The sequence below is a fragment of the Babylonia areolata genome, chromosome 23 (genome assembly GCF_041734735.1).
Source record: "Babylonia areolata isolate BAREFJ2019XMU chromosome 23, ASM4173473v1, whole genome shotgun sequence".
NCBI classification, from domain to species: Eukaryota; Metazoa; Mollusca; class Gastropoda; order Neogastropoda; family Buccinidae; genus Babylonia; species Babylonia areolata.
In genome coordinates this window covers 4,535,806-4,563,542 of record NC_134898.1, presented here as the reverse complement: position 1 = coordinate 4,563,542, position 27,737 = coordinate 4,535,806, and the positions used below count along the sequence as shown (strand labels likewise).

Below are 27,737 nucleotides of genomic sequence, written 5' to 3'. Positions count from 1 at the left end.
CAAAGGAACATGACCATCAAGCTATATTTCCTTACCTTCACAAAGGAACATGACCATCAAGCTATATTTCCTTACCTTCACAAAGGAACATGACCATCAAGCTATATTTCCTTACCTTCACAAAGAAACATGACCATCAGAAAGCTATATTTCCTTACCTTCACAAAGGAACATGACCATCAAGCTATATTTCCTTACCTTCACAAAGGAACATGACCATCAAGCTATATTTCCTTACCTTCACAAAGGAACATGACCATCAAGCTATATTTCCTTACCTTCACAAAGGAACATGACCATCAGAAAGCTATATTTCCTTACCTTCACAAAGGAACATGACCATCAAGCTATATTTCCTTACCTTCACAAAGGAACATGACCAGCAAGCTATTTTTCCTTACCTTCACAAAGGAACATGACCAACAAGCTATATTTCCTTACCTTCACAAAGGAACATGACCATCAAGCTATATCTCCTTACCTTCACAAAGGAAAAATGACCATCAAGCTATATTTCCTTACCTTCACAAAGGAACATGACTATCAAGCTATATTTCTTTACCTTCACAAAGGAACATGACCATCAAGCTCTATTTCCTTACCTTCACAAAGGAACACGACCATCAAGCTCTATTTCCTTACCTTCACAAACGAACATGACCATCAAGCTATATTTCCTTACCTTCACAAAGGAACATGACCAACAAGCTATATTTCCTTACCTTCACAAAGGAACATGACCATCAAGCTATATCTCCTTACCTTCACAAAGGAACATGACCATCAAGCTGTATTTCCTTACCTTCACAAAGGAACACGACCATCAAGCTATATTTCCTTACCTTCACAAAGGAACACGACCATCAAGCTATATTTCCTTACCTTCACAAAGGAACATGACCATCCAGCTATATTTCCTTACCTTCACAAAGGAACATGACCATCAAGCTATATCTCCTTACCTTCACAAAGGCCAGTTCCTCATCCACACTGTGAGAGCGCAGTGTCTGATGCTTGGACAGCTCAGTGTTGGACTCAGAAATGAAGTCGTTGAGCTGTGTCATCTCTTTGTGCAGCTTGCGGGACAGCTTCAACCCTTTGTCCAGGTTGGCTTTGTTCTGGGTCACCTGCACACCGCCAGTGGATTCTCACCTGCCAGGGGATGCAGCCCTAACATGCAAACTTTCCATGTTTTTCCTACAGCGCTTGTAGTCAAGACAGCAGCTCAAAAAGCGCACCCTGAGATAGCTCAAAAGTGCCCAACGCTAGTGTCCTCAAAGTGCGAATGGCCAGGATTCCTTTCCTGTATTGGGAAAAGCTCCATATCTGAATTACATCTTGTCCAAATGTAGAGTGTTGTCTATCAGTAACAGCTGGGTTTTTTTTATATCGGAAACATAATAAGGGCTGGAACGAATGGAATATCCGCTTACTCATGCCGACAGCTACATGGGAATTGCATTTGAAAAGAGCTGGAACAATCTCCACTCACTTGACTAGCATGCTTTTGGGCAATTTGTGGTCAGGTTTTGGTCTGTCCCAGATCATGCTTTTGGACTGTCCAAATTACCTGTGTTCAGGGTTGCGCTTTTCAACTATTGGTGCTGTAGGGCTGTTGCCCTGACTGGGGTCAGTGGGACACAAGGCAGGAAAAAAAGGGGGTGGTGGGGGTGTGCACAACATCTATCAAGGATCTGGTCAGGGGTGTGTGCTGTTGGCATACAAATCAGATATTAGTGATTAACATGTACATGTGCATGCCATGTGCATTTCACATTCATGGAAAAGAAAAGATTGTGACATGCTGATCGAATGACACTGCTTCAGTTTATCGTTTCTTTAATTTGATGTCTTTTCACTTTGAGTGATATAAACTGTGATACGCAGAGTGTGTGTGTGGGTGGGGGTCTTCTTTCTTTCATGTCAACTTCTTCAGTTCTCTAGGTTGTAAAAGAAGTACACAACATAAAGTTTGAGATCTGAACTTCTGGAACTGATAACTTTCTGTGCATACTTAGGACAAGTGCAAAATCAATATTAATATTTGTTCTTTAAATTTCACTTTTGTAGAAATCATACGGTTTGAAAGAAAGCAAACTGTTAGTACATGTGCAAATATTAACTTTCATTCTTTAAAATTCAGTTTTGCAGAAACAATTTGGAAAAAAACAACCAAAAACAAATGGAGAGGTCACCAGAATCTATCACTTTATCTTTACACTTCATGCAATCCTGGGTCCAAATGTTCACTACAATGACAAACTTCTCCCTGTAAAGTATCTCTAGCTGATGGAGTGTTTCTAATTCCACAACTTATGATGTATATCTGCTGTGTAATAGTGTGAAGGCATCGTGTTGTGTATTAACATCTTCATGTTAACAACTCTGTAAGAACAAATCATATGTTGTGCTTGCTTTTTGCATTTCAAAATATTCTTGGTAGTCTGACTCTTGGAAATTCCAAAATGAAAAACAAAGCACATTCTCATACTGAAGATTTACCTTCAATGTACATGACAAGCACCAAAAATACCTCTTTCATTAATAATTTTGCCTTCAATAAGCATTTCTTCTTCTTCTTCTTCTTCGTTCGTGGGCTGCAACTCCCATGTTCACTTGTATGTACACAAGTGGGCTTTTATGTGTATGACCATTTTTACCCCACCATGTAGGCAGCCATACTGTTTTGGGGGGTGTGCATGCTGGGTGTGTTCTTGTTTCCATAACCCACCTAACGCTGACATGGATTACAGGGTCTCTAACGTGCGCATTTGATCTTCTGCTTGCGTAAACACACGAAGGGGGTTCAGGCACTAGCAGGTCTGCACATGTGTTGACCTGGGAGATCGGAAAAATCTCTACCCTTTACCCACCAAGTGTTGTTACCCTTGAACCCGGGACCCTCAGATTGAAAAAGTCAGAATTTCAACATCTTTCAAACTCAAACGAAAACAGGCTCTCAATATCATTTGTGATCAGTCACTGCACAAGCTATATGTGTTACAACCATTCAAACACACACCATCAATTTGCAGTCAGGTTGACATATATTCCTTATGTCAAGAGTGCAAACAATTATTTCAAATGTGAAAGGCACAACAGCCAAAGTGGTTAAAGTGTAGGACTTCCAATCTATGGGTCTGAGGTTCAAATCCGAGTCATGCCCTCTGGTTAAAAAAGGGTGGAGATTTTTTACAATTCTCCCAGGTCAACAGATGTGCAGACCTGCTAGTGCCTGTGTGTGTGTGTGTGTGTGTGTGTGTGTGTGTGTGTGCAGAACATCAAATATGCACATAAAAATCCTGTAATCCATGTCAGCATTCAGTGGGTTATGGAAACACATACAAACCCAGCATGCACACCCCTGAAAACAGAGTATGTTTGCCTATACGACAGGGTAAAAACAGATCATGCATGTAAAAACCCACTTGTACATATGAGTGAACATGTGAGCTGCAGCCCATGAACGCAGAAGAAGAAGAAATGTGTTCAAGGTAATACTGTGAGAAAGCCCACAGCACTGTTTAGCTGATCTTACTGGGTGTGCACTGTGCACAGTGACCAAAGAAGAAAGCGAAGTGGCACCAGCCGCCGTGGCGAAGTGGTTAGCGTCGCGGACTGACGGCTGGGAGGACGCGGGTTAAAATCCCAGTGGAGGTGGGTTTTTCGGCCCGTGGCCGGCTCCTACCCTGAGTTTAGTGTGCTGTGGGCTTAAATGGGGAGACTGGGACCACGCTCACTCAGTCTGGCTCCGCGACTAAGCCATTTTTGTCGTTAGTAGGGGGCTTAGTAGGTCGTGTCCTAAGTACGTTAAAACAGAAAAGGCACCACTGAACACCACCAAAGTGACTCAGCAGCAGTGCAGGGTCTCCTCTGGTGTGTGGCTTCCTGGCAACCTAACATCGATGGTTCCCTGTGGACTGCCGACGCTGGAACTGCGACGGACGAACCCGGGTGTGGCCGTGTATGGGGGAATCTAAATGAGCGGTGTGGGAATAATGCCACTGAAATGGTGCAGATGATGGGGCAGCAAAAAAAAAAAAAAAAAAAAAAAAAAAAAGTGAAGTGGCAGGAAAAGTGCATCATCAGCTGTTCTGTAGTTCTGTCTGCACAAAGTGGCCTTGAACTGCTCCCTTCGAACTGTTTCTGTGAATTGCTCTTGTGTGAACTGTTCCTGTGTGAACTGAATCCTTTAAATTGTTCCTGCGTGAACTTTTCTTATGTGAACTGTTCTTGTGTATTCCTGTATGAACTGTTGTGTGAACTTTTCCTGTGCACTGTTCCTTGTGGATTTCAGGGGGCTATAACTGCAGCAGAAATATTGTACTGTGTACTTGTTATGGATAGTAGGATTTTCAGGCCATATAACGTGGACCTGATATAGTATTATTTCTCAAGCAAACTTTGTCCACACCGTACCAGCACTTCACAGCACAAAAGTCCTTTGACTCACAGCATCTCAATCTATGTCAGTATGTTTTGGTAAGTCTGTTAATGTCAAACGTTACTTGAAAGACAAAAAAAAAATTACACACAAACTAAATATTACATATGAAAACAAAACAACCGTGCAGCTGTAAGTGATTAAACAGACAGTTTCCTTTTGAAACAAAGTGTCCGGTGTTTCATCGGTATTATTTCATGTAAAAGTAAGAAACCTAAGCAATCACATGAAATAATAATATAAACACAACAGACACATGAAATAAGAAAAAAAGTAAATAATGGTATAATCATTTCTATGTGTGAGTGTGCAGTTTTTGCAGTGAGAAGCAAATAATGTACAATAAAAAATGATACATGTTCATGCAAACAACTCACCATGCAAACTAACCAACACCCACCAGAAACAGTGCTACATGAAATATATTCATACACCACTGCCAAGACAAGACAAGACGAGACAAGACAAGACACGGCACGACAAGGCAAGCTCTTTATTAACGAGGGCAATAGATAAGCAAGGAACATACTTTTTATGATGGCTTAAGATTTGTCTGCCTTAAACTCATTAACCCATTCAAGTCTATGGAGCATACAGCCTTGGCAGGCTTTCCTGTCACACTGATGCAGAAAGACACAAATTACATACTTAAATCGGCCAGTTTTTCATTCAAATTCACAAGTATTTGTATTTGATTTCTTTTTATCACAACAGATTTCACTGTGTGCAATTCGGGCTGCTCTCCCCAGGGAGAGTGTGTCGCTACACAACAGTGCCACCCATTTTTTTGTATTTTTTTCCTGCATGCAGTTTTTATTTGTTTTTCCTATCGAAGTGGATTTTTCTACAGAATTTTGCCAGGAACAACCCTTTTGTTGCCGTGGGTTCTTTTACGTGCGCTAAGTGCATGCTGCACACGGGTCCTCAGTTTATCGTCTCATCCGAATGACTGGCGTCCAGACCACCACTCAAGGTCTAGTGGAGGGGGAGAAAATATCGGCGGCTGGGCCGTGATTTGAACCAGCGTGCTCAGATTCTCTCACTTCCTAGACGGACGTGTTACCTCTAGGCCATCACTCCACACAGCCAGAAATACTGTAGAAATTAGTTCCTTTTGCTTGTAGGTCATGCATGTGTAGGAACGCAGAAACCATTTTAATGAAAAGAATGAAGATGCCAGAGCATTGCCCGAGTGTTGGATTCAATGGGTTAAAGTAGATCCTTCATTAACCGAGTGATAACCATGCAGACTGTTCAGCATGCATACTCGGTGTACGGTGGGGAGCATTTGTTGAGGGAGTTCACGAAAACTGAGACACTAACAAAAGCAAGGAAAAACAAGTAATCAAGTAATCTGTTCTCCACACTGCTCATCATCAGAGCAGGGCAAGGAGCAGACAACAACGCTGGACACTTCAATCAAGACTTCGTATAAAGCAAAGACAAATGGAATGTGTCAATGACAATGCACACACACACACACACACACACACACACACATCTAATCTTATGTCTAAAAGCACTCAGAGTGGAAAGATGTTACACACACACACAGAGTCATGTAATGGATATATAAATGTGACAAAAACAGAAATATATCTAACGTGTACTGCACCATGAAAGCATAACTGCCTAGATGGCAGGGTAAAAATAGTCACTCATGGAAAAACACTTCTAAAATGTACACACACACACACACACACACAGAGAAAAAAACAAACAAACCTATAGAACAAAGGTAAAGTAAAAAAAACAAAAACAACAACTAAATAAACAAACAAAATTCAGCACACACAGAAAAACAAAAAAAAAAGCAAGCAAGCAAAGAATAGACACACACACACACACACAAACACACAAACAACTAAACGAGACAGGCGGACAGACAAGACATCCACTCAGACAGACAGACGGACGGACAGACAGACAGACAACATCCATCCACCCTGTTAGTGAGATGAGTAGAAGTACCTGCGCCCCCAGGTCGTTATAGAGCTGTTTAATGGCGTCCAGCTGTTTATTAAGCTTGTCAGGGAAGTCTACCTGTTTACGCTCCACTACCTGTCGCCCAGTCTTGATCACGTACTCCACTTCAGGCTTCAGCTCGCTCATCGTCTTGTAGTATTTCTGCACAGGGACATAAACAGGAGGAAATGTTTACAGGCTTTAAACCACAGTGCACGCCTGCTACTACAACTCCCCTGGACCAGCACTACATGAAAGCACTGCATTAAGAAAAATTTTTTTTTTAAAAACAAAACAAGAGAGGCAAGGCCTTCAAGACTCACTTGTGACTGAGAGTAAAACACACAAGCTTTTTATGTATTGAGTATAATTTCAAAATGTAATGTTTAAGATGAGAAAGATCAGTTTAAAGCAAATTAAGTCCCCTAGCATTAATTACAGAGTAATTTCCCTTTTTTACTATCTGCACCAAAACGTTTGCAAAATAAATAAAACTTCCATGCTTAGCTAAAGAAGTTCCTGTTTGAACAGAAAATGATAATAATGACTGCTCTTGTTGTTGTGTCAGAATAAGAGGTCAAAGTGCCAAGTTTAGAGAATACAAAAAATATAAATATAACAGTAAATGTAACAGTTAATGCAGTCTGCATATAATTAGGCTTCTTCTTTTTTTTTTGTTTTTTTTTTTGTACCCATCCCAGAGGTGCAATATTGTTTTAAACAAGGTGACTGGAAAGAACTGAATTTTTCCTATTTTTATGCCAAATTTGTGTCAACTGACAAAGTATTTGCAGAGAAAATGTCAATGTTAAAGTTTACCATGGACACACAGACACACGGACACACACACACACACAGACAACCGAACACCAGGTTAAAACATAGACTCACTTTGTTTACACAAGTGAGTGAAAAAAAAAAAAAAAAAAAAAAAGGAAAAGGATTGTTCACTAAGATGGCAAAAACTCAATGGAAAACTGTTGGTTTAACTCACTCAGTACGGCCAGTCCTCTCTTCTCCTCTACACAGACCCCTCGGATGTCCAGTGGGTGTCTGAATGACCCAACCTTTAGTTTCCGTCGTCAGAATTGTGGTATTCTTTGTCAACATTCACGTCTTCAGTATAAGAGCCTTCCGCTTGCAATATTTTGATGACGGTAATTGGGGTGAAACGCTGTTAACGTCGTCTCTTTCGCCGTTCGTATGGAGAGAGTTAATAAAGCTTTGTTTTCATGCTTCTTGAATCTGTTAAATGGCTCAGTTTAGAATGCCAACTGTACGAAGCAAGAATAAATGAGATCAGGATAGTGTATTGGTATGAGAACACCCACACCCCAAAGATAGCCTTCTTCACTGACTGCAGATCTCTCCTGCAGGGACTCCAGTCAACCAGAAACGAACAGCAGCTGACAAACATCAAAGCAGCCCTTCATGACCTTTCAAAACGGTCGACTGTCACTGTTCAGTGGGTTCCTTCTCACTGTGGGGTCATGGGGAACGAAAAGGCCGATGCTCTCTCCAAGGCAGGCAGCAAAATGAAGCAGTTCAGCCACCCCGTGACCTACAGAGAGGCCAGGACCATCATCCACAACCGTTACCAGAACCAGTGGATGAGAAGGCTGGGTGCAAACAGTGGTGTCGATCCAATCCACCAGCTCCAGAGACACCAGCAGACTGTCCTCTTCAGACTGAGAACCGGCCACTGCCGACTACTGAGTCACCTTCACCGTATGAAGATCGCCCACACTGATGAGTGTCCATGTGGCACTGGACCCCAGACCCCTGAACACATCCTCCAACACTGCCCAACCCATGAAGCTCTACGGCGTCAAACCTGGCCAGGGGGCACGGAGCTACAGGCGCAGCTTTGGGGAGACCGCCACGACCTGGAGAAGACCGTGGGCTACATCGTGGCGACGGGGGTGACCGTCTGACGCAGCCAAAACATCGAACGCAGAAGAAGAAGAAGAAGAACACCCACACCAGGTTCACAGGGGAAGTAATTAAACTTGCATCAGGCATAGAATGAGTTAAATATTGGGAATGTTTTTTTGCACAGAGACAGAAGCATGTGGAAATTGTTTTATAACTTTAAATGTTTCATGAGTTTAAACACTGAACAGGAGGAAATGCTTCCACAACAGGTATACAAACTGGAGCCAATGTTTTGGTACAGGGGCATGCTGGTGGAAATCTTTCTTGTAAAGGGACATGCTGGTGGATATCTTTCTGTACCTTTAAAAATTGGACACATTTCTGTACAGGTACACAATGGCGGAAATCCTTCTGTACAGGTCAATGCAAAATGAAAATCTTCCTTTAAACATTACACATATTTCAGCACAGGTACACTCAAGAGGAAATCCTTTTGTACAGGTCAATACTGGAGGAAAAGTTTGATCACCTTTAAATTTGGAAATAGTTCTGCACAGGTATGCAAAGGGTGGAATAAAGACACTCACCATACAAGTGCTATGTCTGTCCAGTATAGTGATAAAGACTCACCATACAAGTGCCATGTCTGTCCTGTATGGTGATAAAGACTCTTACCATACAAGTGCCATGTCTGTCCTGAATACTGATAAAGACTCACCATACAAGTGCCATGTCTGTCCTGAATACTGATAAAGACTCGCCATACAAGTGCTATGTCTGTCCTGTATAGTGATAAAGACTCGCCATACAAGTGATATGTCTGTCCTGTATAGTGATAAAGACTTACCATACAAGTAAAATGTCTGTCCTGTATACTGATAAAGACTCACCATACAAGTGCCATGTCTGTCCTGTATAGTGATAAAGACTCGCCATACAAGTGCCATGTCTGTCCTGTATAGTGATAAAGACTCTCACCATACAAGTGCCATGTCTGTCCTGTATACTGATAAAGACTCACCATACAAGTGCCATGTCTGTCCTGTATAGTGATAAAGACTCGCCATACAAGTGCCATGTCTGTCCAGTATAGTGATAAAGACTCACCATACAAGTGCCATGTCTGTCCTGGATAGTGATACTCACCATACAAGTGCCATATCTGTCCTGTATAGTGATAAAGACACCATACAAGTGCTATGTCTGTCCAGTATAGTGATAAAGACACTCACCATACAAGTGCCATGTCTGTCCTGTATAGTGATAAAGACTCACCATACAAGTGCCATGTCTGTCCTTTATAGTGATAAAGACTCACCATACAAGTGCCATGTCTGTCCTAAATATTGATAAAGACTCACCATACAAGTGCCATGTCTGTACTGAATACTGATAAAGACTCACCATACAAGTGCCATGTCTGTCCTGTATAGTGATAAAGACACTCACCATACAAGTGCCATGTCTGTCCTGTATAGTGATAAAGACACTCACCATACAAGTGATATGTCTGTCCTGTATAGTGATAAAGACTCACCATACAAGTGCCATGTCTGTCCTGTATACTGATAAAGACTCACCATACAAGTGCCATGTCTGTCCTGTATAGTGATAAAGACTCACCATACAAGTGACATGTCTTCCCTGTATAGTGATAAAGACTCACCATACAAGTGCCATGTCTGTCCTGAATATTGATAAAGACTCACCATACAAGTGTCATGTCTGTCCTGGATACTGATAAAGACACTCACCATACAAGTGCCATGTCTGTCCTGAATACTGATAAAGACTCACCATACAAGTGCCATGTCTGTCCTGTATAGTGATAAAGACTCACCATACAAGTGCTATCTCTGTCCTGAATACTGATAAAGACTCACCATACAAGTGCCATGTCTGTCCTGTATAGTGATAAAGACTCACCATACAAGTGCCATGTCTGTCCTGAATACTGATAAAGACTCACCATACAAGTGCCATGTCTGTCCTGGATACTGATAAAGACTCACCATACAAGTGCCATGTCTGTCCTGTATAGTGATAAAGACTCACCATACAAGTGCCATGTCTGTCCTGAATACTGATAAAGACTCACCATACAAGTGCCATGTCTGTCCTGGATACTGATAAAGACTCGCCATACAAGTGACATGTCTGTCCTGTATAGTGATAAAGACTCACCATACAAGTGACATGTCTGTCCTGGATAGCGGCAGGGTCATCAGAGGGAACCTCCACCAGGTGAATGGTGTCCTGGATGCTTTCCAGCTCACGCTTCACGTGACTCAGCTTGGGTTCGAACTCCGGCGGTCGCTGGAACTTGCGGAACTTTATCGCCACTTCTGCGTAGTGTTTCTGTCAGGGTGAAGGTCGGGTTTATCATACAATGCAAACAGCCATTTATCTGATGCTTTGATGCCTAATCTTTTATTTCACTGAATTCCTGGTACTTTTACGCCAGTTCTGCATAGTGTTTCAGTCAGGCTAACGATCTGCTTTATAAGACAGTGTAAACAACCACATATTTGATGCTTAATTTTGATATTGTATTACATCTGCCTGTGCCAACATCTTCTCTATTTGCACTGGCTAAGGAGACCTCAGATATTTACAATAACTGCATGCCAACAAAAAGTTGAATCATCAAATCCGATAGTGCCATATCTTCCATATTTACACTGGTTGTTCTTTCAGGTTTTCAGACCAAATTACTTTGTATACTGTTCTTCTGTGCATGTGAGAAGCGAAGAGGATGAGCGACTGAAAAAGACAACATAAACCAAAAATAAATTGTCTTCATCATGATCAAACACTGACGGGTGCAATAGCCGAGTGGTTAAAGCGTTGGACTGTCAATCTGAGGGTCCCGGGTTCGAATCATGGTGAAGGCGCCTGGTGGGTAAAGGGTGGAGATTTTTACGATCTCCCAGGTCAACATATATGCAGACCTGCTAGTGCCTGAACCCCTTTCGTGTATATATGCAAGCAGAAGATCAAATACACACGTTAAAGATCCTGTAATCCATGTCAGCGTTCGGTGGGTTATGGAAACAAGAACATACCCAGCATGCACACCCCCAAAAACGGAGTATGGCTGCCTACATGGCGCGGTAAAAACGGTCATACACGTAAAAGCCCACTCGTGTGCATACGAGTGAACGCAGAAGAAGAAGAAGAAGAAGAAGAAGATCAAACACTAATATTGATGCATGGTCTTCAGTGACACCATAACAGGTGTTATCGGCCGTAGCTACTTTCGTTTTCTCCGCATAGGCGGGTAGCAGTTTGCACAGGACAGGAGTCAGACCCCTGCCAGAGTCTGCACTAGTGGGTCACGGTTAAGTATGTGTAATTAAATAAGCAATGTTTATTTCAAGCAGTCTCTACATAATTAAGGTATTCACGGCTGTGCCGCTTAACTTCCAGCAGAGCTATTTAGTTTCAGAGTTCAGTGAGCGGTCAGGAGCACGGCTGCTGACCTAGATTCCACTGGGATGGGAGGGGGGGGGGAAGGGGAGCGCGCGCCGCGCTCTTTGTGCCTATGTTTCCAGCAGAGAAAGGTGTATTGTTTAAGTGATTTTCATTTAATCATATTCGTGCACACCGGTTTTTGTTTGCTGTCATTTTTGTGTACATGATTCCAGTGAATGTGAACTTTAAGTGTGTTGTGTGATTTACCAGACACTGTCCGAGTGTTTGTGTTACATCCAGTTATTTGACCTAAGTGTGTGTGTGTGAGTGCCGACAAAAATGGAATCTGGTGCGGTAGTAGCAGCATTGCTGACTGGGCAACACACCTTCAGTGAACACTTGAGATGTTTGGATAATATGTGTCGTGTGTGTGGTGAGCGGGTTCTCAGAAGAGATAAAGATAAGGGGTTGAATGCAAGACTTTGTGCCAAGTATTCTTCTGAACTGTTTCGTTTTTTCGGTCTAGATGTTTCGAATGATGAAGAGGGCAAACATCCCACATGCATTTGTATCAAGTGCTACAAAAAAATGAACAAGGGGGGGAGGCAACACACGCAGTCGTCAATTCACTCAAAAAGAAAGTATTAGGGATGCAGTCACAAGATGACAAACTGCGTGTCATCATGCAAGAGCACATGACTATTGTCTCCCCCATGCTTCAGCAAGTCGTACCCCAAGCAGGAGAATCACGGCACAAATCAAAAAGTAAAGAATAAAGAAATTTTCAGCCCTGTTCTTTTCTCCACCCTGAATCCCTCCCTCCCGCACACACACATTGTAAGGAAAAAACAAGAAAAGAAAAAAAATGTTTGAGTTTAGTCAGTGTCACACTTCAACTGAGTGGATTACCAACTACAAACAAGGAGTTCATACGGATTTATAAGTTCAGGTAGGAATGGATTTTATTATTTAGAACTTACAAATGCATGTCAGTACGTTACATTGTGATCGTTTACTAAAAGCATGGTATCGTCAAGGTGTATCTTTTAGACTGACCAAATGCATGTCGCAAGCAAAGGCACACATACTGACACGCAAAACATCTAGTCGGCGAAAATCTCTCCCCCCCTCTCTGTGTGCGTCTCTCTCTCTCTCTCTCTCTCTCTCTCTCTCTGCGTCTGTCTCTCTCCCTCTCTCTCTGTGCCTCTCCCCTTTCTCTCTCCGTACACGTTCCTCTGTTTCTCAGTATGTCTGTCCCTGCATATATGTCTGTCTGTCCGTCTCTCTTCCCGTGATGTTGAGAGAAGTGTGAAACTTAAGTGGCTGGCAGCAGTTCTCAGTGGAGCTGATCGTTAAATACTGATACTAATTCCGGGACGGTCTGCCACCTCTAGGTAATGTATCGGCTATATTTTCCTTCCAGTTGTATCGTGGAGACATGCATGTATATCATGATACAAGTTTTATCTCCAAGTAAAACGATGTACACACACAACACGGAGTTGAAATTGAACTACGTTTCGTGTGTGTTCCTCAGTTCGAACAGAATGTTCGTGTGCTCGCTAAGTTTTGGACCGCTTGTACACTGCCTGTAGGAAATTAAACCTGCTCATGTTTGGTATCGTTAAATTTGTCAGAAAATCACACATCCATTCACACCCATAGCGCCCTTCTTGTTGCATTCTGACATAGAGTATTATTTTTTAAAAGCACATAACCCTGTTTCTGACAGTTTATCAGCAGCAGCGAAGCTGTTCACAGCTGTACACACTGCCCGTGTAACATGCGCTCCGCAAAGAATAGCGCGAAGTTAGTGGTGCGCCAGAGCACTGCCCCATATACTGCCTGCCTGTCTGTCCAGGCTATCACCTTTCCAACGTTTCGCACTCGCTCGCTGTTCATCCCTCTCCCCTCCGCTTCGCGCCAAAACTAAAAGGGCTGCCTTGTGCCGCCGTGTATTCAATTCCATATATGTATTATGTGGATCCACAACTATTTCTTCTGTGTGTGTTTTGTTTGAGCGTGCATGTGTGTGTGTGTGCGTGATTGTGTGTGTGTGTGTGTGTGTGTGTGTGTGTGTGTTCTTGTGTGCTTTGTGTCTGACTGATGTGTTATTGTAAAGCACTGTATAAGTTTGAGAGCTTTTTAAATGTACTTCCATTATTAAAATCATAATTATCATCATCATCATCATTATTATTACTTATTACTATCATCATCATTATCATCATTATTATCATTGTGATCAACATCATCATATTATCATCATTATCATATCATCAGCAGCATCATCTTTATGAAGTACTTATTGTTCAGAATTTACCCTCAGTAGTTGTGTCTGTTGCTCCAGACGAGCGGAGGCCTCCATTTTGCCCTGCTGACGATACTGAGTGACCTGCTCCTCCAGCTCTTTCAGCAGCGCCTCCTGCTGGTTAAACTCGTCCTTCAGGGTCTGCAATCCATGAAAATTCATGCCTGGTGATGACTTGATTCAGTGAAACCACTCACTTTACGTATCAATTGATGGGCGAAATAGCTGAGTGGTTAAAGCACTGGACTTTCAATCTGAGGGTCCCGGGTTTGAATCTCGGTTATGGCGTCTGGTGGGTAAAGGGTAAATATTTTGAGGATCTCCCAGGTCAACATATGTGCAGACCTGCTTAGTGCCTGAACCCCTTCATGTGTATATGCAAGCAGAAGATCAAATACGCATGTAAAAGATCCTGTAATGCATGTCAGCTATGTGTGGGTCATGGAAACAAGAACATACCCAGCATGCACACCCTCAAAAACAGAGTATGGCTGCCTACATGGCGGGGTAAAAACGGTCATACACATAAAAACCCACTCATGTACATACGAGTGAATGTGGGAGTAGCAGCGCACAAATGGAGAAGAAGAAGAAGAAGAATATATCAATTGTGTAATGAGAAGTCACTGGTAAGTTAGTCAGAATTCTCACAAAGTGCAGATGTACAGCCGGTATCTTGAATTATCATCTCTAGACATCCAATTTCTTTCAGCAGAAACGACATATTTTCAGTTTCGGTTTCTCAAGGAGGTGTCACTGCGTTCAGACAATCCATATACGCTACAGCACATCTGCTAATCAGTTGCCTGACAGCAGCATAACCTAATATGACAGTCGAGCCTTGCGTGCATGCACGTATATTTGCATATCTATCTGAATGGATTTCTGCAACAGAATGTTGCCAGAGGACAACACTTTTGTTGCCATGGGTTCTTCTTCAGAGCACCAAAAGCGTGTGGCACACAGGACCTTGGTTTATCATCTCACTGAATGACTAGACACTCAGTTTGGTTTTCCAGTCTTCTTCTTCTTCCACGTACGTGGGCTTCAACTCCCACGTTCACTCGTATATACACGAGTGGGCTTTTTACGTGTATGACCGTTTTTACCCCGCCATGTAGGCAGCCATACTCCGCTTTCGGGGGTGGTTTTCCAGTCAAACTTGGGAGAAAGGGCAAGAGCTCGTCCCATGGTTAGATCCCATTACTAACTCCATTACATCCTCCTGCCCCTCCCTTCTCCCCCCCCCCCCACCCCTCCCTTCCTCCACCCACCTCATACTCCTGAGGGAGGTCGCCAGCCAGGAGGTCAGCGTCGAGGCGTGACTGCAGGTGCTGCCCCATGTCGCCCATCCACTGAGACATCTCCAGCATCTGACGCTCCACTGTCTGTGCTCGCTGGATCGACACCTCCAGCCGGGAGATCTTAGACTTGGCCTGCACACAAAGCCCACACGCTTCATTGCCATTCTAAATGGACACAGCTCATTACTAGTACAGACTGAAATCATTACCAGTACCAGTACAGACAGACATCATTACCAGTACAAGGACAGACTGAAATCATTACCAGTGCCAGTATAGACTGAAGTCATTATCAGTACTAGTACAGACAGAAATCATTACCAGTACAAGGACAGACTGAAATCATTACCAGTATAGACTGAAGTCATTATCAGTACTAGTCAGTATAGACTGAAGTCATTATCAGTACTAGTACAGACAGAAATCAATACCAGTACAAGGACAGACTGAAATCATTACCAGTGCCAGTATAGACTGAAGTCATTATCAGTACCTAGTACAGACAGAAATCAATACCAGTACAAGGACAGACTGAAATCATTACCAGTATAGACTGAAGTCATTATCAGTACCAGTACAGACAGAAATCATTACCAGTACAAGGACAGACTGAAATCATTACCAGTGCCAGTATAGACTGAAGTCATTATCAGTACCAGTACAGACAGAAATCATTACCAGTACCAGTACAAACAGAAATTATCAGTACCAGTACAGACAGAAATCATTACCAGTACCAATACAGACAGAAATCATTACCAGTAACAGTATAGACTGAAGTCATTATCAGTACCAGTACATACAGAAATCATAGCACAGACAGAAACCATTAAAGACACAACTGGCCACCAGTACAGACATAAATCATTAGCAGTACAGACTGTGCAGGAGGTTGGTTTATGTCTCATGTTTGGAGGTCATAAAACCTCACCCTATTTTGTAATCCTTTTTTATGATTGCCCCCTCCCATCATCGTCATCATCATTCTTGTTATCATCATTATCATTAGTATTACTATTGTTATCATCATCTGACGGGCGCAATAGCCAAGTGGTTAAAGCGTTGGACTGTCAATCTGAGGGTCCCGGGTTCGAATCACGGTGACGGCGCCTGTTGGGTAAAGGGTGGAGATTTTTACGATCTCCCAGGTCAACATATGTGCAGACCTGCTAGTGCCTGAACCCCCTTCATGTGTATATGCAAGCAGAAGATCAAATACGCATGTTAAAGATCCTGTAATCCATGTCAGCGTTCGGTGGGTTATGGAAACAAGAACATACCCAGCATGCACACCCCCGAAAACGGAGTATGGCTGCCTACATGGCGGGGTAAAAACGGTCATACACGTAGAAGCCCACTCGTGTGTATACGAGTTAACGCAGAAGAAGAAGTTATCATCATCATTACTATTATCGTCACCACCACCACCATCATCACCACCACCACCACCATCATCACCACCACCACCACCATCACCATTCTCACTGCCACCACAGTGTAAGTGAGCACCACAAAAGGCACCACCACCACCACAGCCCTCACCTCCACCTCCAGAGTGTCCAACTTGTGGAGGTAATCGTCCACTTCCTGCTGCACCGTCTGGGCCATGACGGAGTTGGCGATTAGCTCCCCTGCCAGCTCCTGAACTCGCTGCTTGGAGTCCTGGTCGTGTTCCTGCAGCAGTGTCTCCATCTCCTGGGGAGGGCCAAGGGGCAAGGCAAGGGGAGGGAAGGCAAAGAGGTTTATTTCATGATTGTGCCCCTTGAGAGTATTGAAACAACAAACACATTCATCTTTTCCCACAGACCACATGAATAAAAAATGAAGTGATGTAAAAAAAAACAAACACAACCAAACATAAAAGCTAACTTCAGCAAACAAGCAAATAAAAATTTTAAAAGTCAATTTTCTTTAGTAACTGAATAATAACGCAAACACACTTAAACAAATCAAAATTAGAACATGTAAATTTTCCATAGCACTTGACTATTTTTCCACATCATTATACAAAGTTCTTTTGAAAAGAAATATGTATGGAAGAGACAAAGGATTTCAATTTCAACAGTACTCTTGTTTTTTTCCCCCCCAGAAAACAATAAGTGGAATTTTATTGAGTTTGAGGTGGGTTCCATAGTATGTAGACTTTTGACTGATGCTGTCCAACAAGGGGCATGGAAACAAATAATGAAACACATCAACAATGTTGTTTGTGGAACATTTTTCACAGATTCTCTCATTTCTGGGTAAACTGTCAAAACCCTGTTTATCAACACACAGCACAGCTCTCAGGCTGCTACCACTACAGCTACTTAAAAGTAAAAGGTTAGAGACCCCATAGCTTACTGCAATCATGGGGCAGTAGTGAATTCATATTCACTTGTCTTGGGCTCAGGACATACCTTCGCACGCATGCACACAAAAGCATGTATGCACCCACACACACACATACACAGAGACACAAACAGACAGTGTGGATACAGTTATAGGTAGGGTTAAATGCAGAAGAAAATCCCCCAGTATCACTCATTCAGTTTTTCAGAGATGTGTTCTGCTTAAGACATTGCAGGGTTTTAAATGCTCAGTGCTGACACACAATGTATATTACATGCATGAGACACAGTTGGGAACACAAATTCACAGACAAGATATATATATCTTCACTTTTAAGACAAAAGAATACAAACTGTCAGAATTATAATTCACTCACATTCACTTCTTCTGAAATGTCCTAAAATATATGTATTCACCTTTAAGATGTCAAAACATCAGAATAAAAACTGTCAGAATTATAATCACTCACATTGAGTTCTTCAGAAATGTCCTCAGCATCTGAACTTGTGGCTGATGATCGACGGACCTTGTGCTCAAGCGTCACCAGGTATCGTCTTTCCTGCTCAATTAAGTCTGGAAAAAGAACAAACAATATCGTCTTTCCTACTCAATTTAGTCTGAAAAGAGAACAGACTACCATCTTTCCTGCTCAATTAAGTCTGAAAAGAGAACAGGCAGTATCGTCTTTCCGGCTTAACTAAGTTTGGAAAGAAAATGAACAGAAACAAGTGTACAGCTGATAAAAAGTCAAAGTAATCTTTCTTCCCCAAAAGCCTTTTGGGGAACACGAACAGCATGGCAAAATGCACAGATGAAATATTCAAGTAAATATTCAACCTGAGTGTTGGCCTTGAGGTAGCCTGTCCACCTAGGAAGTGAGAAAATCTGAGCGCAGTGGTTTGAATACCATAATCACCAGTAACTTCTCCCCCTCCACTAGATCTTGAGTGGTGGTCTGGACGCTAGTCATTTGCATGAGATGATAAACTGAGATCCCATGTGCAGCATGCACTTAGCACACATACAAGATCACACAGCAACAAAAGTGTTGCCCCTGGCAAAATTCTGTAGAAAAATCCACTTCCATAGGAAAACAAATAAAATTGCAGGCAGAAAAGAATTTAAAAAAAAAAAAAAAGGTCATGATCTCAGTGTAGCGACGCGCTCTCCCTGAGGAGAGCAACCCAAATTTCACACTGAGAAATCTGTTGTGACAAAAAAAGAGTAATACAACATAATACAAATGACATGGCGAGCCACGAGCCACAAACAGTGCATACCTGCAGACTTGAACAAAAATGTATAGGCAGAGGCGTGACAATCACCGTGTGTACACAGGACATACAGTTTCAGTTTCTCAAGGAGGCGTCACTGCATTCGGACAAACCCATACATGCTAAACCACATCTGCTAGGCAGATGCATGACCAGCAGCATAACCAGTGAGCTTAGTCATTCCTTGACTGCATGCATATATTTGTGTAACTACCAGTAACTATAAGAATCATCATTATTATTTATCATTTCTATCATTACTATTAGTATTATCATCACCATCATTATTATCATCATCATTTTTATTATTTCAAGAACAATAATAATAATAGTACATGTATATAGTGCTTTCATGCCTCTCAAAGCGCTTCACAATCACACATCAGTCAGACACAAAGCACAAAGATAAAACACACACACACACACAAACACTCACTGAAGAAACAGATGTTGATCCACTGAATACATATATGGAATGGAGTGCCTTCATCATGCAGAAACTGCTTGAAAAGGAATGCTTTTAGATTTCTTGATAAAACATTTCGCCGACTCACAAACATGCATGCTGAAAATGACCTCGAAGTTAGGGTTTCTTCAAGTCTCAAGACTGACACACTCCCTACCTTTGAACTCCTTCCACTGGAGTTCGGACCTGTCGTAGAGGGTTGAGTATCTGTCGACACGCTGACACACCTCGCTCCACAAAGAGGTCAGTCGCATCAACGACCTCGCCAGATCCTGCAGCGACCCCGAGGGAGCCTTTCCCAGCATGCTGTTCACCTCCTCGTTGACCTGGTTGACCTCAGCTTCCCGCTCACCCACCTCCTTCTTCAGGCTCTGAGAGGTCAGAGGTAACAACGCACAGCATCAACACTTTGGTTCTGTTTGGATTACCGTGTTGTCAAGGTAACTGACAGTTCCATCATTTGTTTTTCGTGGGGGGTTGGGCTGGGTTGAGCTGCACTGCACTGCATTGCACTGTGTTGTGTTGTATATTTCATTCTATAATACACTATATGTTTTGTACTGTATTGTATATAGGACTGTAAAGCAACCCTTATCATATAATGCATCATACATCACACTCTATTGTACACTCGAATGTATTGCATTGTACAACAGAATAAAACACATCACAATACAACAGAATACAATGCACAACAAAAAATTCAAGACACAATACACTACAATATACTATAATACAACAGAATACAACATACTATAATATGAAAGAATGCAACATGTTACATTACAAAAGAATACAACACACTATGTGCTTATACACTACAATACAACAGAATTCAACACACATCACAAAAGACTACAACTGACTATTCTACAACAGAATATAACACACTACACTATAACATACTATAATACAACAGAATAAAAGGTGAAACATTCTCAGACATACCCTCCCACCCTACCAAAAAACAAACAAACCAAGGACAAAAAACAAAAAGAACAAAAAAACTCAAGAGACACAATAAGAAAAAGTGAACAGAACTCAAAAGACATATTCTCAGACATTTAAGAAAATAGAATAAAATAGAACAGAATAAAACAAAATGAAATAGAACAAAATAAAACACAAATAAAATAAAACAAAATAAAATAAAATATGATAAAGATAAACTAATACAAAAATTAATAATGATAATAATAACAACGATAACAAACATCATCATCACTGTCATCATCATAAGAAAACCCATAAACAAACACACACACACAAAACAAAAAAACACACCCTGACCCGAGAACTGACCTTGAACTTTTGACCCTTGGCCTGGAGGTCAGGGGTGCTGTGCACGGAGTAGTCCTTGTTGGCCAGGTCTTGTCGCAGGGCGGTCAGCCACTGGGTCAGCATGTCCAGCCTCTCGCCCACCTGCCGGCTGTGGGTCAGCCCCTCCCTCAGCCGCTCGTCCTGCTGCCTCGACAGGGACACCACCTGCTCCCAGCGCTGGTTGAGGGCTGTCACCTCCTCCTTCAGCTGTGTCTGGGGAACCATAATGATAATGATGATGATGATGATGATGATAATGATGATGATGATGATGATGGTAATGATGTCATCACTGGTTCAGGGCCGTCACCTCCTCCTTCAGCTGGGTCTGGGGAACCATAACGATAATGATGATGATGATGATGATGGTGATGATGATGATGGTGATGATGATGTCATAACTGGTTCAGGGCCGTCACCTCCTCCTTCAGCTGGGTCTGGGGAACCATAACGATAATGATGATGATGATGATGATGGTGATGATGTCATAACTGGTTCAGGGCCGTCACCTCCTCCTTCAGCTGGGTCTGGGGAACCATAACGATAATGATGATGATGATGATGATGGTGATGATGTCATAACTGGTTCAGGGCCGTCACCTCCTCCTTCAGCTGGGTCTGGAGAACAATAACGATAATGATGATGATGATGATGATGGTGATGATGTCATAACTGGTTCAGGGCCGTCACCTCCTCCTTCAGCTGGGTCTGGAGAACAATAACGATAATGATGATGATGATGATGATGGTGATGATGTCATCACTGGTTCAGGGCCGTCCCCTCCTCCTTCAGCTGGGTCTGGAGAACAATAACGATAATGATGATGATGATGATGATGGTGATGATGTCATCACTGGTTCAGGGCCGTCACCTCCTCCTTCAGCTGGGTCTGGGGAACCATAACGATAATGATAATGATGATGATGGTGATGATGTCATCGCTGGTTCAGCACTGTTACCTCCTCCTTCAGCTGTGTCTGGGGAACAATAACAATAATAATGATGATGATGATGATGGTGATGGTGATGATGTCATCACTGGTTCAGGGCCATCACCTCCTCCTTCAGCTGGGTCTGGGGAACCATAACGATAATGATGATGATGATGATGGTGATGGTGATGATGATGATGATGGTGATGATGTCATCAATGGTTCAGGGCCGTCACTTCCTCCTTTGGCTGTGTCTAGGGAACAACAATAATGATGATGATGATGATGGTGATGGTGATGATGATAATGATGGTGATGATGTCATCAATGGTTCAGGGCCGTCACCTCCTCCTTCAGCTGGGTCTGGGGAACAATAACGATAATGCTGATGATGATGATGACACCATCGCTGGTTCAGGGCCATCATCTCCTCCTTTAGCTGTGTCTGGGGAACCATAATGATGATGATGATGATGATGATGTCATCGCTGGTTCAGCACTGTTACCTCCTCCTTCAGCTGTGTCTGAGGAATGATAATGATGATGATGATGATAATGATAAACATAATGATAATCATAATGATAACGACAATGACAATGGTGATGACAATGATAATGATAATGATGCTATTACTGATTCAGCGCTGTTACCGTTATTCTCGATAATGAGAATGATAACCATAATGATGAGAACAATAACAATAACTATAATGTTTAGGGCTGTCACCTCTCCCAGCATCTGTGACTGGAGAATAACAATAACAATAATGACATCATTGCTAATTCAGTAGTGTCACCTCCTTCTTAAGCTGAACTTGCAGAATAATATTGATAACGATAATTAAAACAAATTTGTTTAATGAGGGAAGTGGAATAAGCATACATGCTTCATTACATCCATACTTTTTTTTGCTCAGCTTGAAGTTCGGCACTCTGAAAATGAAAATGTACACACACACACACACACACACACACACACATACACACACACACACACACACACACACACACACACACATACACACACACACACACACACACGCATACACACACACACACGCACATGCACACACACACATACACAGAGCACATTACAATACAACAGAATATAACACACTACACTACACCACACTACAACACAATATCATGCAATACTCCACAACACAATATATAACAATACAACATGACACAACACAACAGAATAAAACACTACAACAGAAAACAACTGGAATACAACACACTACAACAGAACACACCACACCACAATACAACACACAATGACACAACAGAATACAACACACTACAACAGAACACACCACACCACAATACAACACACAATGATACAACAGAATACAACACACTACAGCAAAACACGACACACTACAACAGAACACACCACACCACAATACAACACACAATGACACAACAGAATACAACACACTACAACAGAACACACCACACCACAATACAACACACAATGATACAACAGAATACAACACACTACAGCAAAACACAACACACTACAACAGAACACACCACACCAAAATACAACACACAATAATACAACAGAATACAGCACACTACAGCAAAATACAACACACCACAACAGAATACAACACACTACAGCAAAATACAACACACCACAACAGAATACAGCACACTACAGCAAAATACAACACACCAAAACAGAATACAACACACTACAGCAAAATACAACACACTACAACAGAATACAACACACAGCAATACAGCACAACTCACTACAACCCAAACCAACCCCCACAAGAAGCCGTCCTTTTCCTCCCCATTCCCCTCACCTTGAACTCCAGGTCAGAGTCGTCCATGAAGGTTTTGGCGATGGAGTTGATGCTCTTCACGTTCAGCTGCAAGGTCTTGATGTCATCCTGAACACCCTGTAACAACAGTGTAACACCCTGTCACAACAGTGTAACACCCTGTAACAACAGTGTAACGCCCTGTAACAACAGTGTAACCTTCATGATGTCATCCTGAACACCCTGTAACAACAGTGTAACACCCTGCCACAACAGTGTAACTCCCTATAGCAACAGTGTAACTCCCTGTAACAACAGTGTAACCTTCATGATGTCATCCTGAACACCCTGTAACAACAGTGTTACATCCTGTCACAACAGTGTAACACCCTGTAACAACAGTGCAACTTCCTGTAACAACAGTATAACCATCATGATGTCATCCTGAACACCCTGTAACAACAGTATAACCATCATGATGTCATCCTGAACACCCTGTAACAACAGTATAACCATCATGATGTCATCCTGAACACCCTGTAACAACAGTGCAACCATCTTGATGTCATCCTGAACACCCTGTGACAACAGTGTAACCGTCAAGACGTCATCCTGAACACCCTGTAACAACAGTGGCAAGTCTGCACACGTGACATGTTTTGAGGTGAGGACAATTGTGATGGCACGTATGTCTGCACATGTGACACGTGTTTAAGTGAGGACAATTGTAATGGCATGTATGTCTGCATATGTGACATGTGTTGAAGTGAGGACAATTGTGATGGCATGTATGTCTGCAAATGTGACATGTGTTGAAGTGAGGACAATTGTGATGGCATGTATGTCTGCAAATGTGACATGTGTTGAAGTGAGGACAATTGTGATGGCATGTATGTCTGCAAATGTGACATGTGTTGAAGTGAGGACAATTGTTCTTTTGTCTGCACATGTGACATGTGCTGAAGTGAGGACAATTGTGATGGCATGTATGTCTGCAAATGTGACAGCTGTTGAGATGAGTAATATTGTGCCAGCAGGTGTGTCTGCACAAGCAGAGATGCCAATCCCTGTCAAATGTTTGTGGGAACAATCAGGAAATTTGGTAGGAACATTTTGAATTGGAAGGAACACTGACTCCAAGCCACGTCAGCAAATGTACATCTTATCTACAAGACATACAAACACTTGGGCCTACATGCAACACAGTGTAACTGCTACGATTAAGCTGACTGGTCCACTGAATGCTATTTCAATGTAAACATGCACGCGATTAGCTGACCATCATCACGTGAGACCAAGATTAGTAGTGACTGCCCAGGCCTCATGATTGGTAGGTCTAGAGCATCTGGGTATTTGTATTTGTATTTCTTTTTATCACAACAGATTTCTCTGTGTGAAATCTGGGCTGCTCTCCCCAGGGAGAGCGCATTGCTTCACTACAGCACCACCCATTTTTTTGTATTTTTTCCTGCATGCAGTTTTATTTGTTTTTTCTTTTGAAGTGGATTTTTCTACAGAATTTTGCCAGGAACAACCCTTTTGTTGCCATGGGTTCTTTTACGTGTGCTAAGTGCATGCTGCACACGGGACCTCGGTTTATCGTCTGATCCGAATGACTGCTGTAATGTTACGACATGAAAGCATGTGACCATGCTATGAAGTTGAAAATGAACTTGTCGGAACAGTTTTGACGTTGGTGTAACATCAGAACAAACTGCAAACAAGCATAACAAAATACAGCAAAATCCTAGCAGTTGGCCTGTCTGCCACATGTGACCCATGTTGAGGTGTGACAGCAGATGAAGACTCACACTGCTCTCCTGAAGCTGTGCCTCCAGTGCAGGGATGTCCCCCAGGGCAGGATCATCCGTGTGCAGGAACACGTCCATCTCGTCCATCCACTTGTTCAGACCCTCCTGCTGTGTCTGTGACACACACACCACTCTTTTCAACACTCCTGTCTGTATCTGTGACACACACACACCGCTCTTTTCAACACTGCTGTCTGTATCTGTGACACACACACACCACTCTTTTCAACACTCCTGTCTGTGTCTGTGACACACACACACACACTGCTCTTTTCAACACTCCTGTCTGTGTCTGTGACACACACACACACCGCTCTTTTCAACACTCCTGTCTGTGTCTGTGACACACACACACCACTCTTTTCAACACTCCTGTCTGTGTCTGTGACACACACACCACTCTTTTCAACCTTTCTGTGTCTGTGACACACACACCACTCTTTTCAACACTGCTGTCTGTGTCTGTGACACACACACACCACTCTTTTCAACACTCCTGTCTGTGTCTGTGGCACACACACACACACCGCTCTTTTCAACACACCTGTCTGTGTCTGCGACACACACACACCGCTCTTTTCAACACTCCTGTCTGTATCTGTGACACACACACACTGCTCTTTTCAACACTGCTGTCTGTATCTGTGACACACACACAACTCTTTTCAACCTTTCTGTGTCTGTGACACACACACACCACTCTTTTCAACACTCCTGTCTGTGTCTGTGACACACACACACCGCTCTTTTCAACACTGCTGTCTGTATCTGTGACACACACACACCGCTCTTTTCAACACTGCTGTCTGTATCTGTGACACACACACACCGCTCAACACTGCTGTCTGTATCTGTGACACACACACAACTCTTTTCAACCTTTCTGTGTCTGTGACACACACACACCACTCTTTTCAACACACCTGTCTGTGTCTGTCACACACACACACACACACACACCGCTCTTTTCAACAATCCTGTGTCTGTGACACACACACACACACACACCGCTCTTTTCAACAATCCTGTGTCTGTGACACACACACCGCTCTTTTCAACACTCCTGTGTCTGTGACACACACACACACACACACACCGCTCTTTTCAACACTCCTGTCTGTATCTGTGAAACACACACTACTCTTTTCAACACCCCTGTCTGTGTCTGTGACACACACACACACACCACTCTTTTCAACACCCCTGACTGTGTCTGTAACACACACACACACTACTCTTTTCAACACCCCTGTCTGTGTCTGTGACACACACACACACACCACTCTTTTCAACACTCCTCTCTGTGTCTGTGACACACACACACCACTCTTTTCAACACTCCTGTCTGTGTCTGTGACACACACACACACACCACTCTTTTCAACACTCCTGTCTGTATCTGTGACACACACACACACCACTCTTTTCAACACTCCTGTCTGTGTCTGTGACACACACATGCCCACATGCACCACTCATGTCAATACTCCTGCGTCTGTAACACCCACAACTCTTTTCAACACAATGTATCTGTAACATCCCCACACCCACCACTCTTTACAACACTCCTGCTGTGGCTGTAACACACACACACACTTTTACCACTCTCTTTAACACAGGTGTGTCCTCACCTTGTATTCCCTGACACAGGTGTGTCCTTCCCTCACCAGGTATTCCCTGACACAGATGTGTCCCTCTCTCACCAGGTATTCCCTGACATAGATGTGTCCCTCTCTCACCAGGTATTCCCTGACATAGGTGTGTCCCTCCCTCACCAGGTATTCCCTGACACAGGTGTGTCACTCCCTCACCTGGTATTCCCTGACACAGGTGTGTCCCTCCCTCACCAGGTATTCCCTGACACAGGTGTGTCCCTCCCTCACCTGGTATTCCCTGACACAGGTGTTTCCCTCCCTCACCAGGTATTCCCTGACACAGGTGTGTCCCCCCCTCACCAGGTACTCCCTGACACAGGTGTGTCCCCCCCCACTCACCTGGTACTCCCTGAGCTGCGTGGTGGCTTTCTCGAGGCGTGCTGTGCGCTGTTCCATGGTGGTGGTGACGGTCAGCCATCGCTGGTTGAGACTGGACAGGTCAGCCTCCAGCCCCTTGGCTTGCTCGGCGGCACACCGCTTGATGAGGTCCTGGCCAGTCTTCTTGATGTAGTCACGGTTCGTGGTGTGGTTGTCGATGTCACGCTTCAGCTCCTGACACACGGGAGCCAAGGGTCAGTCGTTGTGTTTTGTTAACTGTTATGCTAAACTGAAAAAGCTGTTGTTATCATCCAGGAACTATGAAGTCAGTTGTAGTGATTTGAAATGTTCCATTAAAGCAAAAGCTGTTATTATCATCAGGCAACTGAAGTCAGTTGTAGTGTTTCGTTACGTTCCACTAAGGTGGAAAGCTGTTATTATCTCATCAGGGGATTAAAGTCAGTTGTAGTGTCTTGTAACGTTCCACTAAGGTGGAAAGCTGTTATTATCTCATCAGGGGATTAAAGTCAGTTGTAGTG

The 27,737-nt window shown here is 42.9% G+C and overlaps 1 protein-coding gene across 11 annotated transcripts in view; it reads right to left on the bottom strand.

Moving 5' to 3' along the window:
- LOC143297920 (dystrophin-like) overlaps positions 1–27,737 on the bottom strand; it is a 477,394-nt gene that overhangs the window by 275,868 nt on the left and 173,789 nt on the right. For 10 of the 11 annotated variants that reach the window (XM_076610493.1, XM_076610497.1, XM_076610494.1 and 7 more), the window contains 12 exons: positions 27,220–27,432; positions 25,226–25,339; positions 23,457–23,552; positions 20,687–20,917; positions 19,542–19,755; positions 18,114–18,217; positions 16,856–17,008; positions 15,284–15,445; positions 14,022–14,150; positions 10,469–10,642; positions 6,416–6,571; positions 963–1,127 (listed from right to left, as the gene is read on the bottom strand). In XM_076610493.1, coding sequence (XP_076466608.1) covers positions 963–1,127; positions 6,416–6,571; positions 10,469–10,642; positions 14,022–14,150; positions 15,284–15,445; positions 16,856–17,008; positions 18,114–18,217; positions 19,542–19,755; positions 20,687–20,917; positions 23,457–23,552; positions 25,226–25,339; positions 27,220–27,432 — 1,911 coding nt within the window. The remainder of the gene's footprint in view (positions 1–962; positions 1,128–6,415; positions 6,572–10,468; positions 10,643–14,021; positions 14,151–15,283; positions 15,446–16,855; positions 17,009–18,113; positions 18,218–19,541; positions 19,756–20,686; positions 20,918–23,456; positions 23,553–25,225; positions 25,340–27,219; positions 27,433–27,737) is intronic. The other variant, XM_076610496.1, reaches the window with a different exon arrangement.